At 35.4% G+C, this 18,613-nt stretch overlaps 1 protein-coding gene across 9 annotated transcripts in view; it reads right to left on the reverse strand.

The window, feature by feature from the left end:
• Qtman (queuosine-tRNA mannosyltransferase) overlaps positions 1–18,613 on the reverse strand; it is a 379,404-nt gene that overhangs the window by 75,825 nt on the left and 284,966 nt on the right. For all 9 annotated transcript variants that reach the window (XM_078017334.1, XM_078017340.1, XM_078017341.1 and 6 more), the window contains one exon: positions 14,887–15,237. In XM_078017334.1, coding sequence (XP_077873460.1) covers positions 14,887–15,237 — 351 coding nt within the window. The remainder of the gene's footprint in view (positions 1–14,886; positions 15,238–18,613) is intronic.

The raw sequence follows: 18,613 nt of genomic DNA on the forward strand, positions 1-18,613 counted from the left end.
AGAATGGAAAGAAAAGTAGGAATGGAAGAGACGTGAAGACAGAGCTTGTCCTTACAGATCAGTAAAACTGTCCTGCCATTTCCTAATCTCACATCTGCCCGCAAGCAAGTGCGAAATCTGACATCAAGCTACCTGAGTGGTCAAACTAAGAAACAACCTTAACTGAGAATTCAGTGTGAAATGGTACAGGGCTGTTAGTTCCCTTAAGCATTGACAGAGGCCAACAGATAGCCCCTCAGAGAATTTCAGATACAGTTGTCAGGTCTCAGAGACTTTCCCATGGTAAAGTTTAAAAAATATATGGGCACATGGTCAAAAAAAAAAAAAAAAGAAAATAACTCAAGGAGCACAAAAGAACAGGAGCCAAGAGGGGAAAAAGAACCCCCAAATCCAGCAGATCCCCAAACATTTCATATATTGGAAATATCAAACATGAAAGGTAAAGTAATATATGTGAAGTGTTTGAAGACAAAAGCAAAAATTTGAATTTGGATTCATTTTATTTTAGAAAATGATAAGGATGTTGGAAATATTTGAAGGCTATTTATATACCTGTCTCATTTCCTGAACTGTTGATTCTCTTTTCATCAATGAATTCCTGGTAGCTACCAATCATATAAATCATACAGTCTTTCAGTACACATTTGGAATAATAGGTTCTTTAAGATAATACATTTTTTTTAAGACACTGGTAATTATGCACTACATTAGACTTATGGCTAATGAAGAAATTTTAAATGTTCAGATTACTACCTTTCATTCCAATTACAGTAGATAATCAAGAGTTGACTATATATAGTATTTTGTATAGAGCCTAGCGTTAGAGGAAGCTCAATAAATATTTTTAAAAAGTGAATGAATTTTAAAAGAGTTACTAAGTTGTTGTCATTGGGAGTGATTTGCTTTTTTCTTAAAAAGTTAAACAAAAACTTATCAGACAACCCAGCAGTTTCACTACTAGCTATGATCCCAGAAAAATGAAAACTTTTGTTCATAAATACTTATATGCAAATGTAGAGAAAAATGCCAAGAAGAGTGAAAACAATCTGAATGTCTATCATATGATAAGTGCATAAACAAGTGTGTATTGTAGGAAACCATTCACATCATAAGCAAGGAAGTAGAAGAGTTACTAAGAGACTCATGTCTTTTAATTTCATTTGAGGGCATAGTTCCAATGACCTAAGAAACTGCTTCCTAGGCCACTAGGTACACAGCACCTCCCAATACTGGTACCCAAGGGAGGAAGCCTTTAACATATGAAGCTCAAGAGTCAATATCCATATTCACATTTGATCACCCATTAAAGATTTTTTTTTCACTATCTATATTCACAACTTATCACCCATTAAAGCTATTTTTAAGGGAACAACCAAGAAAATACGACAATCATAAAGATAGAAAGTATATTTTATCAAATTGTATATTTAAAAATATGTTAAAATGTGATTAACTTTAAAATTTTAATTAATCTAAAAATCGGCAAAAAACATGTTTTATGTTCAATTTAAAAAATTTCTTTATTTTAAAATTATAATTATAAGTGCATATCAATTGTACAATTTAATGAATTTCAGTGTTTCATTTCTATGGATGGAGACATCATGCTTTGATCATATTCATTGTCCCCACAACTCTCCCTTGCCCTCCTTTCCTTCCCCCCTCCCCAGTCCTCTTCACCTTTCCTAATAATCTTGTTTTTCTTTTACTTTGTTCTTTTTGAGTTTTCACACGTGAGAAAAAAAAATGTGACACTTGTCTTTCTGTTCCTGACTTATTTCACTTAACATGATATCCTCCAGTTCTATCACTTTTCTGCAAATGACTTAATTTCATTCTTCTTTATGGCTGAATACTACTCCACTCTGCATGTAGTATGTGTGTACAAAAATCTGTGTGTGTGTATACACATATATAAACATTATATATATATAATTACATTTTCTCTACCCGTTCATCCACTAATGAACATGCAGGCTAATTCTATATCTTGGATATCATGAATAGAATAGAATATCATTTTCTTTGGATATATACCCAGTCATGGAATTCCTGGATCATATGGTAGTTCCATTTTTAAGTTTTTGAGGAACCTCCATACTGTTTTCCATAGCAGCTGTACTAATTTACATTCCCCCCAACAATATATAAGAGTCCTCTTTTCTTCACACCCTTACCAATGATTACCTTTTTCTTTTTAATAACCATACAAACTGGGGTACAGTGATATCTTATTTTGGTTTTGATTTGTATTTGCCTAAAGATTATTGATCTGTTGGCTGTGGGTATGTCTTATTTTGATAAATGACTATAGAGGTCACCCATTTAAAAAAATCAGGTTATTTGTTTTCTTGCTATAAAGGCTTTGCAATTTTTAAGCAAAGGCACATGGCAGCCATTTTGTTAAAAACGGAAATAATTTGTGATATTGACAGTGTGGGTGCTTGATGTAAGAGCTTAAAAAAAATTCCATCCAGGTTTAGTAATACTCTAACAATCATAAAAATGTGAAGGGACATTTGGTAGCCTTTTATAGACTTCATTTACAAGGCAGATGCTGCTCCTTAGAAGTGTTTGCTCTGTAGTTTAATTCCATTTTTCTGTACAGTATGTACTTGTTTTGGGTAGGCTGAAAATGAAGACGAAAAAAGACTACTTTATTTAGCTGTTTCATTTCTTTTCTTTTTCTAGATGAGTTAAGAAAAAAATTGATTTTAACCAATAAGAGAAGTGGGTAAAAGCAACAGTCGCTGTGAGCTAACAAAGTACTCTGTATTATTTACTAATAATAATAGTCAATGTTTCTTTATGAGGTGCTTATTCTCTGCCAAGAACTGTGCTAACTCATTTACATGTTTCATCTTCTTTAATCCTCAGAAAAATCCTATAATGTAGATAACATGGTTTCTATCACACAAAGAAGAAAACTGAAGTTTAGAGAGCAGGTATCCTGTCTGCAGGCACAAATTTGGTAATTCACAGACAGGACTTAGATAGAGACCAGATACTACTGTGCTGTGAGTATAAGAAAGCCTCAACTGCTGCCCACAGAATTAGTAAAAATTTAATGTTTAAAATCAGGAAGCTTAAAATGCAATTCATGAGGTTTAAAATCTGATATATGTTAAAAATTCTTTAAAGGAGTTGAACATATTCATGCTGATAAGTCAGAAGTTTCTATATTCAGCCCTGACTGCTCATCTGAATGACAGACTTGTATGTGAGCTTCCAACTTAAAATCACTTGCAAATCTAGAAGATATCTCTAACTTAATATGTCTAAATGCAAACTTTTAAAACCTTTTCCTCCCCAAGGGCTTCCTAACTCAGTGAATAGCACTTTCATTTACTTACTTAGGTCAAAATCTGCAAAATAGATTCTGATCACTTCTTAAGTTTTTTACTGCTACTACCCACTACTACCATGTGTGTTTGCATTATATTGCTTTCTGCATCCATTATGTTCACAACATTAAATGGATATAAAAAAACATGTAGGAACCACGAAAGTGCTAGACAGGCTTAGATTAGAAGGGCAATTTTCTTCTATGGGGTCATCCAGAGTTCTAAGCCAAGGTGGCACTGTCATCCTCAAGAAGCGATTCTATGACTGTCCAGCCAGAAGGGAAGAGGAGCCTGGGAGAATGTGGGTGGGACATTTTTATGGATTCGGCCTGGCAGTGGCCCCTATCACTTCTGGCTATAGGTCCAGTCAGGTCACCCTATACAGTATAGGCTGAACTAAATGGTCACACTGTATTCCCAAGGGGGGGTGGGGTGGGGAAGGAATGTTGGGCAACAGCTCATGATCTTTTCCGTACTTCATTTTTCTAGAACTCTGGCTCCTGGGAAGTGATTCTGAAGTTGGAGAAACCATTTCTCCTTTAAAAATGTTTTTGATAAAACCAAGGAATTAACATGCTAGATGAAGAGGGGCAGTAGTATAAGGATCGTATATAATTTCAGAGTGAAAATGCTCTATTGAAAGCAGCAGCCTTGAGAAGTGACGCCTAGAAAAGTGAGTTTATGTTCAATCAGAAGATAAGTGGCTATCTATATATACCAACAGGTTTTCTACAGTAGCACTTACTAAAGAAGCTGAGCACCTGGTTTCACTTATGAATCGAAAAATGATTTTTGGTGAGTGAAAAATAATCCATTGAATCAGAGACAGCTGATAAGTTAAAGGTGAGTCACACATTTCTTTTGGTGCAGAAGAAGATGACATGAGTTCTACACTAAGTCTTTGGGACTCAATCAATTATCCTTCAGTTAATAAGATGAGTTTACAGCATGTGAGTGGGAAAGAAGAGTATTATGATGATTTTGGTTTTTCAGTTGGAAAGGCATAGTGTTTTAGGGAATAAAATTAGGAAAAGCACCTTGTTGCTTTTGTCTGTGTCCACATAGAAAGTTCCAGAAACGAAAGAATTGATAAGATGTGGTTTCAATGGAGACAGTACAGTAATGAAGATAAAATAGGATTCTGGGCAATAAATCTTTTTCTACTCTGTAAATACCCCCATTTCAACATAAAGGCTCTTTAAAGAAAAAAGAAAACAAAGCTTTCAGAAGGGACTTGATACATTATTTATGAACTTATCAAGTGAAAAAACACCCACTCAGACATTTTAATAAAAACTTTCAACTAATGTATCTAATTTTATTGGTATTTTAAAAAGCCAATTATGAACTAGAAAGTTATTGTTTGTTAAACTGCTACACGGCTTTCTGCAAATAGAATGTTTACAAACCACTTGGAGTCACTTTTCTAAAGTTTCAGTTTCTGAAGGTCAAATAGCTATGTAACTGCTTAATAAAGAAGCAAAGAAGTACCTCTAAATATCTCTCAGCTCTGATGGGCTTATATTCTGCTCCTTAGGTGAGGTATTAGCAAAGCTTATTTATTTTCATTTCCAAGGCTTTTATTTGCTCATTCCCTTGTGGTAAAGCTGATTTCCATGATGATTCCCTTCTTAATTTTAATACCCTTTTTACTCATCATATAGACATAAGAATTTTCCATAAAATAATGAAATCCTTGCAAAGGAAATGAAGACAACTCAAAGAGTAAAGTAAACTAGCTCTTTTTTCAATTAATTGATCCACTGACATGTGCATATAAGATTTTTTTAAACCTAGGAAAATAAGGTTAATTAACATAAAAAAGCCTCACTCGTCTAGATGCTGAATTTTGTATTTTACCCATGCTGCCTTAAGTGCCTTGATTTCCCAGTAATGACCTAGTTCTCCTAATGAGGAACATTAACCCCTGGCTGTAGCTGTCCAGGACTTAATTGTCAACTGCAGCTGAAATAGGGGAGTTTGCCGATCAGCAGGTATGCGGTATATTAACTCATGTCATTTCAACCCCTAATAAATAAATCTGTTGCTAAGGCAACAGGAAGATCAGCTCTATCAGTATTCTCCCCTCCCAGTAACCAGCTTCCCCCCGCCTCTTTGGGAGGAAACTGCCTTTCACACCAAGCTTAGTAAAAAAGAAGGAAATTAACTACATGTAACCATAATTAGAAGTAACATCATTTCTCATCTTAGAAACATATCTAAATTAATGAAAAAGGACAGCAAAGACAGAAATGCTTTTGACTAAGATCACGATAAATTATTTCCTTCAACAGGAGATAGGCACTATGAGGGATACATCTGAGTAAGAACAAATCTCAAACATTTCGCCTCTTTGTGTTTCTGAATTTTCCCCTCTTTTGTTTAACCAACAAATGATGCTAGCCCGAATAGTGCTGAAATAGCTAATTAGCTGCATACCCAATAAAGATGATATGAAGGAAAAAGAAAACCTTACATAATTTATAATAGTGATTGCTATTTTACCTTGGAATTCTTTGGTGTCATTGACTGATTTAAAAAAAAAAATCTGGTCATCGAACCTTAGACTGGGTAGCCTATAAAAACCATAGAATCCCATTCACTTGAGATTTTAAGTAAGAGTTTAAAGAGCTATGTCAATAGATTGCTTTAAAATTATTTAACATCTGCATTATGATGAAGAAGTAGGTGAAAAAATAATCTACAGAGGGCTGGGGATATAGCTCAGTTGGTAGAATGCCTCACATGCACAAGGCCCTGCGTTCAATCCTCAGCACCAGGAAAAAAAAATCTACAGGGATCTTCCCTTCTGAATTTATTTTTTCAATAATGGAAATTACTTTGGTTTTAACCAGTTTGAGCCTTTCTCCCTTTCAAATACTTCTGTCCTTCTGTTAAAATGAATTGTCTGATTTTCACAAAGAACGATTTGCATTCGAAACTGCTATTTTAAAGGCATTTTAAAAAGAACTAAAAAGAACCATAGGTTTTCTAAAAAAGCAATGCTGATCACATGACCACTTCCACCTGTAATTTTGGAAATTTAACCCCTTTATGTTTCTATTGTCCTCAGCTGGACTCATTGAACAGGTGATAATCAACCACCCTGTAACTCATCATTGTTAATATTAAGTAACATTGACAAATTATCTCCACATGCCAGGTAGTCTGGCTAGATGCTATTGAAACCTGCTCCCTGTCCAAATAAAATAAAAATGTTTTTGCCTCTATCCTAGAGGACCTTCAGACCTAAAACAACTGACATCATTTAAAACAAGAAATGAGTATGGCTAGGAGGCATGTAGAAAGTGCAAACTCTGTTACATGTTTATGGGGCGCACTGGACAGCACAGTGCCCTTGCTGCATGGAAACTCACAGTCAGGGGATTCACACATCACTGGAATTTAAATAAGGGCAGATGTATGAGGAAGAAAAAAATGTTTCAGGAAATCGCTACAGAAATGTAAGAGTAACAGCCACCATGCAAAGATAGAAAATAACCACGAGGGGCCAGGGGTGGTAGTGGATGCCTGCAGTCCCAGCAACTTAGGAGTTTGAGACAGGAGGATCATAAGCCACCCTCAGCAACTTAGTGAGGCCCTAAGCAACTTAGTGAGACCCTTTCTCAAAATAAAAAAATAAAATAAAATAAAAAGAGCTGGGCATTGGGAATGTAGCTCAGTGGTGAAGTGTCCCTGGATCAAATCTCCAGTACAAAAATGAAAAAGAGCAACAGGAGGGACATTAGTCCTGAGAGGAAAGAGTGGGTTAATTATAGAAATGTCAATTGGGATGGTGTGGAGAAAAGCTAAACAGAGAAATACATTGTAACATACACACGTTAAATGTACGGGACATGAATATGTGTAACAAATAAATAAATGACATACCCATCCATCCATATATCTACACACCCATCCATATCAGTGACTATCTACTTCTAACTCATCTGCCCCTCATCTGTGATATTAAGTAAAGTCTAGTAAAATAATATGATCAAAAGAACGTTGTCAGAAAAGAGACAGGGGTCGTAAATGGTTGAAAATGATTGTCATAAGCATATTAAATTCAAATACCTTCTTTTGCAGTAATTGTTTATGAAGGTAGTCAAGATTAGAGAATGTTTTAAACATCACAGTCAAGAAAGGTAACAAGAGCTTTAGTTTATGATATTCTAGAGATAATAGTCTCATGACAGGTAGAAGTTGCTTATGACATAGTGTGCTAGTGTTAAAAACACCTCAAGAGGCAGTGAGAACCTAAATGTTGAATATGTATTTATTTTTTTATATGTTCAATTATTTGGAAAATGACAAGAAACCCAAAAGTGCTATAGTGGAAATTACAAATGGTATTTGGGTAAGGCTATTTAAAAAAAAAAATTGGCTATGAATTTTTTAGTACTTATTTTCCTAAAACTTAGTCAAAATTCTATAAGAGTCCCATAAATTCATTTAATAGTACTATTTTAGAGGAAAAATAAACTAGTAGATCATACAGCACCTGGTTAATTTGAGTTGGGTATCTGATTACATTTTTTTCAAAGATTCTAGTACAGTTCTCTAGAGAGCATTTTGTTTTTCAAATGCCAGAGCTCATTTGTAATTCTTTATGTACAAAATCAAACAAATGAGCAAACAAACAAAACTTTCCCAAAGAACTCTAGGCAAGAGAATATAACTGAAGAAAACTGATTGAATTGGGAATGATTATAATCAATTAGAATCTGATTATTCATGTGAACTTTGACCAATTGATGATTAAAAAGAGAACTGGTTAGATGATCCCTTTCAAAGAGCTCTTAGACACTATGCCTAGTAAATCTCAAAACTAGCCACTTTGTATTAAAAGTGGCTAGAGGGCAGCGATTATTTACATGAAAGTTTATGTAACTGTGAAAATGGCTTGTGCTCCTAAAAAAACATCTATGGAATCATCTTTATTTAGAGGTCAGAACAAGTAAGATGGATGTGCACAGGTCTTTAGTGGCATGCACTGAAAGGCAGGTAGCCAGACCAATGACCATTGTTCCCAGAACTATGATTCTGTGAGGACCATTATTTTTCTTTCAGATAAACAGATTTATACAACACACTAAAATAGAGCACAGAATATTAGTGTACAAATACTAGCACTTCGACTTTCTGTTCCTGTCTTGGCATGGCACCTGAAGACTGATATCCAAAATTATTCAATTCGAAATTATTCAATTATAAGCAAATGACCAGTAAAACCTGTAAGATTTGACTACCCATCAACTTTTCTTATGGTATCTCGGCAATGAGAAGACCAAGGTAACTTTGCTTTGACCTTAAAAACAGATTCCAACCATTTAACATGCATCTTTGCAGAAGGCAGTCATCATTCTTTTTTTTTTTTTTTCACCAAAGTGTATTTTTAAACCTCAGTGAGTCAAAGAATGAAAAAAGGGAATTCATTTAACTACCAAGCATTAAAGCACAATTTTCCATTTTATATCATTTATTTTTAGTTAGAAAGTTTCTAAAAATATAGATGTCAGATTCTTTCAATATTAAGGTACATGTTTCTCTCCAGTGACTCACCTAAGTGTGTTCAAATCTGTTTTTATTTCTCAATGACTGGACTCTGTCCTTTCTAAATTTATATTCTTAACTGTAATCAACTTCACATAAATCAATTTATCAACATTATTTGGAAAATGCTGCAAATACCATAGAGATCATAAAAAGTTATTCAACTTAAAGTGAAAAGCTCTGACAATTTCCCCATAGTCCAAGTGAAGAGCTCATGGTAGAACTCCTAAATGTAGCTACTCTAGTAAAATCCTTAACATGCCACATAGCCCATTTCTTTCTAATCTTTCTTAACCGGAATACACACCTCTATAGGGGCCACTCACAGGGTTTTCAGGACCAGAACAGAATTTCAGAGATCATAGATCTCTACCCTGTGGTTTTCTAACTACCTAACCCACATAAAAGCTAATTCTGTTTGGTCTGAGAAAGTTTTCTTATATATGATGATGGCTTGTTTGCAACCAACTGCTAAATAAAAAACTGAAATACAATATAATATTTTAACATTCAGAAAATGAAATATTTAGTCTCTAGCACTAAAAATTAGGCACTTCCAATGGCGAGTGACAGCCATATTTATTTTTTAAAAATACATCTTTTTAGTTGTCAATGGACCTTTATTTTATTTATTTATATGTGATGCTGAGAATCGAATTCAGTGCCTCACATATGCTAGGCAAGCACTCTACCACTGAGCCACAACCTCAGCCCCCATATTTGTATGTATGTGACTATCAATCACATGTGATATTGGTTTGCAAAGAGTAGTCTAATACTAAGATGTAATTTGCCCTTTTCATTGTTTTGACACATGCCCTGAGAGTGCAAAAGTATAGATGGGTAAAACTCTAGTAGTCTCAGCATAATTAAAGGCAATGGCAGCAAACTGAACCAGAAGACACTGGATTCTTCAATAACTGAACCCTCTGTAAAAGAGAAAAAAAGAAAGGAAACACATCTGTTTCACTTAAGAATGTCCTTGAAGAAGTGGGAAAAATTATTAATTTCATAAAATTCAACCTTTTGTTAGATGTCTTTTAATAGTCTCTGTGATACAATTTGAAATACATATAATGCACTTTTACTGTACACCAAGATACAATATGGGCTCTCCTGAGGAAAAGTATTGTATAATTGTTGGTACTCTGAGTTAAACTACTGGCCTTTTCCATGAAATACTGAGTTTAATTGAAAGAACTAAAACTATGTTAATCACACTAGAAAATTTGGCAGACATTTTCTCAAATATGAACAATGTGAATCTATTACTATTTCAAGGAAAACAACTAATATATTTGCTGTAATTATAAATTCAAGCTTCTAAGTGACCATTAGAATTTTTGAAAAATTACATCTACACTATGAGCTTAATATATTCCCAAGACTCAAAAATGTCTCTTTTGAGACATTTTTGGTGATGCTAACAAATGTGAGTTTTTGAAACTGTATAATGAATTGTGTTAACATTCGAAAGATCTGCATTATTGAGGAAGCCTATATTCTTTGAATGACCAATGCATGATGCCACAAAATCCATTCAAACTGCAAGTACCAGAGCATGAAGAACTCATTGCGTGGTCTCAGACTCCACATTGTGACTAACCTTTTCTTGTGTCATTTCAAAGAAGAATATCAACAGTACAAGAATAGGTCATTAAAACATTCTCTTTTCCAAAGAGATCTTTTTGAGAGGAGGATTTCTCCATAAATTTCAAAACAACATATTACAATAGATTGAATACCTAAAGAGATGGAAGAATTCGATTATCTTCCACTTAGGCATTAGATTTACATAAATGTATGATAAGATCACTCTTTGCAGTATTAGATTTTGATTTGGAAAACAGCTATTTTCATAAAACTTCACTTTTTACATTACCATGTACTTAGCTGATTATTGTTTTTTTTAAAAAATGATTTAATGTAGATTTAAGAACTTTTTCCTAATATTAATTCCTAATACAGTGAATATTAATAGTTACAATACCAATAACAAGAACCCTTAGGTGTCCCACCAAGTTTTAGAAGTGTGAGGAGGGTCTTGAGATGAAAATGTTTTGAGAACAAGGGCAATGAGCTTTGGATGTCTTCTAAGTTTGTGTTCTCTGTCCCTCCAGCAGTGTGTCTCTGTGACCATTACAGTTCAGAGAACATTTACATAAAGGTTGGAAACCGCTGCAATGTCACAGTGTTTGTGTAACATTTGGAAAGAAAATAGTTAAAAAATAAGTTCTGCAAATTGCAGTGGAGTTTTTACAGGTCTTTCCCTATAAGTCATTTCTATTAAGTGTGCTTTGCTGTAGATGTTTAGAACAAAACATTAAAGACTGGGTAGAAAGGAGAAAACAAATTACTCTGCAGAGAACCCAGCAACTCTGCTAAAATGCTGTCAGTTATTTATCTACTGTCAGCAGAGGTTGCACACTATAATCCTTGACAAGCTCAGATTCAGAAAGACTGAAGAGAGGGGGCAAGCCTTGCATTTAAGGGCCTGTTCTCATGCACAGACATTTTAACACAGATTTAAAGCCAGAATGTATCTTCTAGAAAATGTCACTTTTGATTTTGATACATATCCTAGCAAGGAGGCTCTACATTTGGTTGACTTAGTACAAGATATGTTAGAGGCTAACACTATATTTTAGGCCATTCATGATCCCAGTGTGGAACTAACACAATGAGGTCAGCATCACTTCATTTTTAGAGTTGGCTACCACAACTGTATGATATCATGGGCATATTTTTTATGATAAGGAGGAGGGTTTTATTTTTGTTTTGTTCGGCATTGGTAATGACAGGATCTTACAACCCTGTTGCCCTCTCCAGTGTCTATTTCTCCTTTATGTTTACAAGGGAAACAACCATTGATGCTTTCTCCTGCCCCCAAAACACCTTCTCTCTGGAAAATGTGCATGGCCAAGGCAAACTTGAAACAGACTGAAGACCTTCCTGCAGGCAACTCCAAGGAAAAGCCCCCTTCAAGCAGGTGAAATCACTTGGAATACTGACAACAACATGAAAAACAGAAGGCTCAAACTCGTTCTTTTGCAGATGAGTCAAAACCTTGGTCCTTCCAGTGGAAACCCTGGTTTCCTTTAGAATACGATTCACATTGACTGGTCAGTGATATGATTTCTACCCATACAACCAGGGGTCTAAATAAATGTGTGCTTGTAGCTAGGGATGTTTGATGAATGCTGAACCAGAATCTTAATTTTCTAATTCATATTCACCAATTAAAAATAAACTGTATTTTTATGAGCAAATTTACATAAATCAGATGATAAGGCATCTACCACTAAAGGGTAGGAGTTCAGCTCCCAACATTTGCATATATTCTCCTAAAGAAAATATAGGCGTTTTAGATTTTCATTGAAGAGTCTTGCTGCGCTGGAACTCTAATGGGCTTAGAACAGTAAATTTTGAAGAAACTGATTGCTACCCCTGTAGCTAGTAAATGTCTGCCTAGACCCAGTGGCATTTGAAAAAAGTGTTTTATCATAAAATTATCCCAGCAGAGTCCATTCTGCAAGATAACATCATCATCATCATCATCAGTACTCCATGCAGGACCCAACAGCTCTGGCACAATATTGCCAGTCATTTATCTGTTGTCAGCACAGGTTACACACTGTAATCCTTGACTGCCTCGGAATTAGAATGTCTTTGATGTCCCCACAAGAGTTTTTTGCCCGAAGGCTTTACCAATGCTCGGCGGCTCAGTGTTTATTCCTCGTAATCTTCCTCTCATCTCCAGGCTAGCAGTGACAGATGGTTATGGGCACACAATAGTATTAAGAGTTTGATATTTTTTTTATGCTGTGCTCTCTGTACAACAAATAGCTATCAGACGCGGGCCAGAGAGCTGACATGGCTCGCTTAGGTAATGGCAAACAAACAGCTCGGGTTGATGCTTTCTGTCATTTCCCCTCCTAACCCTGCTTGTTTTCATTGTATACTCTCAAAGGTAAACTATATTAACCTTATAGACTGTTATTAAAAAGATATATCTATATGAGCATAAAGTGCTTTTCTTTTCTCTTTTTCTTACTCTTTTGATTATGAAAGTAATACTGCTGACATATTGAACAAATATCGAATGTCAACATAAATTTTTAGTGTGTGATAATATCCCCCTTCATATAGCTGTGTGTCAGGCGGGAACCCGCGGATGATGCATAGCAGTAAATAACCCAAACAAAATTAGTTCTCTTGTCAGCTTCTACCTTGTATGTCCCCAGGCATCAGTAAAATTGACTGCACGCTAGATTTTCAAAATTAGCCCTAATGTTAGCTATGTGTCTGGCAACCTCCAAGTTTCCAATGTTCTACTATATTACCCGTAAGGATGAATGTGTTACTTTTATATTTTGGCATTTACTCTTGCTGATGCGGCTTTTTTCCCTCTTCTCCAAATTAAAAATAATTTAGCTTTAACAATAAGAATGTGCACAAACATAATGCTGCATCTCTTTAAGCAACTAACTTTAGGCAATTAAATTAAATTAAAGCAAAAATATACAAAGGAAGAGAGGGAATTATTCAATTTAATATTGTTAATTTTATTAACATAGCTCTGTCTTATTTTGTGCAAAGTATTGAATAACATGGTTCTCTCACTCTTTCCTCTATATTGCTGTTTTGTAAAAGCAGTCTAGAAATGATTTAATTTAGCATTTTTTATGACAATCCAGAACCAAACTTTTTAGAACTGATTTTCTTGCAATAAATATTCTTTTCAGAGACAACTAAAGATTGGTGTAATAAAAGAACTGGCTGTTCTGAAGGGAGTAAACGAGGTCATGTATTTTACCTTGAAACAGGTTAATCTCATCCACACCCAGTGCATTTTAAACTAACACAAAAGAATACAGAACACTGTTACATTCTAAGTAAAATATGATTTCCAAATAAACGTTATTCCCTTAGAGGGGGTATGCGGGAAGTGTGATGAGGAAAAAACAAATCCAAAAACTCATTCCACATCAACTTTCAATGCCTAAATTTTATGTTCATACATTTAGAATCAAAGACAAAAATCCCTTTAGGTACCAGATGCTGCAGATCAACCGGGAGAGCTTCTGGAGTTTTAATGTGCTGGAAGTCAAATCCTCGGCAAAGGCGCTTTGGCCGGCCGGTGTGCTGTGCTTATTAATTCACCTGCAAACAGTTGCTCTCAGAAAATCGGACCTAATGATCAGCCCAGCAACGCTGCAATAAAGAGACCATAATCTGTGGGGGAAGTGAACTCTAATCAGGCCACACGCAGATTAAACTAACTGGGAGGAATAAAAACTAGATTAAAATGTTCATGCCTAATACCAGAAGATTATCAGGACATTTTACCTCCTTAAATCCTAATTTATAGAAGCCATGGTTAAGTTTATGAGTTTATATTTGGTGGGATTATATGTTGCAGTTGATTTTCCTCTGTTTAGAAAAGATTCGGAAAGACAGTATTTTGCTTAGCAATATACAGAAGCATTTGGAAGAAAGGAAACTGTTTCAAGTGTACTGATTTATTATGACAAGTAAAACAAAGCCATCCAGTTGAAACTGGTCAAAGTAGTGGTAAATAATGGAAATTGTTCTTGTCTTAACAGTAATACTGCTTTATCAATGTATACAAATGAAACAGTGCTGTGACAACGTTGCGTGTGGGTTTATATAAAATGGTATCCTATTCTTATATGTTGATACTTTGAAACTTCTTGAACAAAATTCAATTTACTAGAAGTGTCTGGCTACTATTGTTAGTTGAGCAAATCATTGGAAACAATTGTCTGTAATTCAAGTTTAATCTAAACACACAATCATTAATGTAAAGATCTTGAGTAGTAGCATGTTGCCACTATATTACTAGTACTACTATGTTAAAATGATTTTTCTAAAGGTATAAAGTCAGCGAATTAATAAATTAATCATCAAAATATATATTCTATTACTAGTTCTACAACTTACTAATTGGCATGTCTTGACTTACCATCTATGAGGCCAAACAATGTGCAGTGGTCTCTGCTGATCATCAATTCCTTGCAGAGTGTCACAGGTATTAAGAGTCAGATTTTGTTCATTTTCCCCACAATGAGAGCTTGAATCATCAGACCAGTTGGATTGTCTCAAGTCTGGCTCTTGCATTGATGAGTCATCCAGGTTTTCTTGTACAGTATCAAGGTCAAAGTGTTCATTATACTCTGAATTAAAATTCTTCAGTAAATTCTCAGAATCTCCTTGCTCCTGTTGGGAAGGACAGGCCATGGATGGAGCAGAACCGCCATTTCCTTTAAGGCTGAGCATCCTCTTTAAATGGGTTATTTTGTGCTTGGGCATGAATCTGTTACAAAAAGGGAATGCAATATGCTTTTAGTGAAAAAAAAAAAAAAAGTAAGATTTGTCCCTTACCTTCCCGTAAGGACATGATGATTATGTATAAAACTGAAAAAGATAAAACCAATATAAAAAATTTTTTTTCTAGAAAAAGAGCAACAAGTATGTGCTACCAAGAAAAGAATCAAAGGTTTCAAATTGAACTAGACTGTATTTGAATGGTTTCCAAAGAGTTTCTGCGGCTATGAAACCTACACTGCCCATACATAAAATACAAGATCACAGAGACTGTTACTCCTCCGTCACTCATCTTTCTGGATTTTCATTTTTTGTCTTCCAATCACCACATAGCTTAGCACTGGGTTTCAACTTGCTTGTTCATTGTCCTACATAAATGTTGGAAACTTCCTTGGTTAACTCTTGCCATTTCTGCTCACATTACTGTTCTGTATTCTTTACCACCTATGAGGCCAGACAATGTGCAGTGCTTGTACAGTAATACTGTTGTATTACGGTAATACTATTGTTGTACAGTAAATACTATTAAACTGATCCTGGCTGATAGTTCTTGAAGTATATTCTAATATCTTTTCCATTTTCATTTCTCCAGCATCCCTCCAGAATGCTTTGTCTGGATTCAGAGTTCAATATCTGCTTATTGATAAAAGAATGTAAACAAAATGAAATCTTAAAAATTCTACTATAGCCTAAAATCTGTGAGTCATACATAACAAATACAGGATCTATCTCAAAGGGGTCTCCATAAAATGAGGAATAAACCAAGAATGCATGAATAGAGTTGAAGAGAGATATGTGAATACCCAACTAACCTATGTTGGAACACACGAGATGCACAATGGACACTTCATTTTTTTTTTTTTTTTTTTTACCTGAGGAGAACAGGAGATTCATCCTGAGTTGGGGGTCAGTAAAGGATTAAAAGGGATTTGACTGAAAGATTTTGCAAATTGGGGAAGTTCTGGATTGAGGGACCAGAGGGATTAAAGGAAATTATGTGCAGGCACATAACTGTTCTGGGAATAATAGGTAACCTAAAAAGAATGGGCTGGAAGCCTGGGGTGGTAGGCCAGGTCAGGCAACCCAGGGCCCCCTCAGGTCCATGTAGAGATTGCTTCTCTTGGGTTGCTAAGTGAAGTCAAGGAGAATATGTGCATTTAGCAGCCAGGTCAGAAAGAAAAACCATAAAAAGAGACTAATAAGCAACATTTGGAAGAGCTGCAAGAGAATTTGGGAGTTATTATCACACTGTGGAAATGAATCAAGAGCATTCAAAGAATGTATAAAAAGGTGTGTGAGAAGCCTGAAGCATACTCCAGCAAGAATTCTGTCCCAGATCATGTGGCTACTCCAGGGGAGTCCCTGTGGAGTGGCATTGGCTGAAACCCTTTAAGAGATTAGGGTTTCTGTATGAAAGAGAGTCAGAGAAAGGGAATAAGGCAAGAAGGGTGGGGATGCAGGGGTGAACTTTTTAAAATGGGATAGGAGAACTTAGGGATATTCACTTTGGGGACATCTCTAGGGAAGGAAGCTTTTCTCTTCTGGGGAAGAGAAAGAAAAGCCTTGCAAGATGAAAGTAGAAAAATGCAATGTTTGTGGTTAATGGTATGTATGGGAAAATGTGGGGTCTTGTAAAAGAATAAACCTAGCTTTCTTGAAAGCTGGAGAAGAGAAAAATGATGTAAAGAAAGAAAGAAAGAAAGAAAGTTTCAGTTAGAAGATGTGGAAAGTCAGGAGTGTCATTAAAGCCCTGGGTCAGGTGTTCATTTGAAGTAAGGTGAATACAGGTAGAAATAGGGTTGAAGATGCCAACTGAGATAAGTTACTGTGTTTATGAGGAGAGGGTATTAACTAGGGCTGAAAGGACTGCTGATGGGTAAGACTAGGGAACAGTGTAGAACCAGGTGAGGTGGACACAAAGTCATTGGCTGCATGTAGTATACTATGTACATTCCAGATTCAGAAAGCTTGCCTAGGAGATTCTACACTTGTTTTATAAAACACTTTTAACATCTATTCTGATTTCAAATAGTTGGAGAAAAAATCGTCTGAATACATAGAAACCCTCAGCAATAGATGCTTGTATACAGATAAATAAAATACAAAATGGCACTAATCTTAAATATGCCATAATAAAATAATAAACTCTTGATTTAAAATGAGAAGAATATTGGATGTGGGGCTGCATGCTCATAGTCCTAGATACTTGGGAGGCTGAGTCAAGAGGATCCCTTGAGCCTAGGAGTTTGAAGCTAATCTGGGCAATATAGTGAGACCTGGACTTAATAAAAAAAAAATAAAAATTAAAAATAAAATGGACATTTACAGATTGCAGTTTTTGATATCACAGGTCCAAAATTATTACAGGATATTTCTTTCTGAAATAAATTAAAAATACTGAAAATATGGAGGGGGCCCTAAAGAACTAAAAAAACAACTTCCCCAAGTTCTAATTGATTACCACAGTAAACTTAAAAAAAAAAATGACAATGACAACACCTTCACCTTCTGCCAAACAAACAGGACAAATGGTAAGAGAAGAAACATTTGTACATACCTGGAAAACAATGTGAAACAAGCAAAGTAACCTATTTGTTTGTTAGATAAAGAATGCCAAGCAAGCTTAAAATGGATTTTTAACAGAATTACAAAGTTAGTCTATAAGAATTCACAATGAAAAAAAAAAATCAATGGGCAGTGAGACAACATATCTTCGTTTTAGAAAGCAGTACCATGACCCATCATACAAATCCATTTGTATTGGACAGCATATAAGCAAAACTGCAAATTAAAAGAGACTGGGGATTGGCTGAAGGGTTGTAAACAATGGAAACTGAGGACTGACAGGGAATCTAGCTGTGGGCAAGGTGCTAGCCCTGCCATTTTTTTTTTTCTCTTTACTTTTTAGCTCTGCTTTTATTCAACACGTTTCCTAAGTGTTCTCAAGGATGACGAGAATCCCACGTTAACACAGATTGCAGATGACCGACTTAATAGGTAGTAGTGAATGGGGACATGGAAGGATGTGGAATATAAATAGGAACAGGAATCAAAACAGCTTACAGATCCAATGAAATTGAAAAAAAATCAGAATAAAACTTGAAAGCAGGTAGGCCACAGGAAAAACACCACTTAGATCCTCCCCAAGTTTGACAAGTGCTGATTTCACTCAGCAAGCTGATGGCCCTCGTTCTGGATCCTGTTGAAGAGGAAAGGAAGACGGTGTCTGTAGAACAGAACACTGTGTGAATGCTGATTCCATCGGGGGCACCTGAGAACTGGATCTGTTTGAAAATTAGAGAGTTCTTAGAAGAGCAATAATGATGATTAAGGCAACGGAAGAATTGATTTATGAGGACAGATTA

Source organism: Ictidomys tridecemlineatus, chromosome 7 (genome assembly GCF_052094955.1).
Source record: "Ictidomys tridecemlineatus isolate mIctTri1 chromosome 7, mIctTri1.hap1, whole genome shotgun sequence".
Taxonomy (NCBI): Eukaryota; Metazoa; Chordata; class Mammalia; order Rodentia; family Sciuridae; genus Ictidomys; species Ictidomys tridecemlineatus.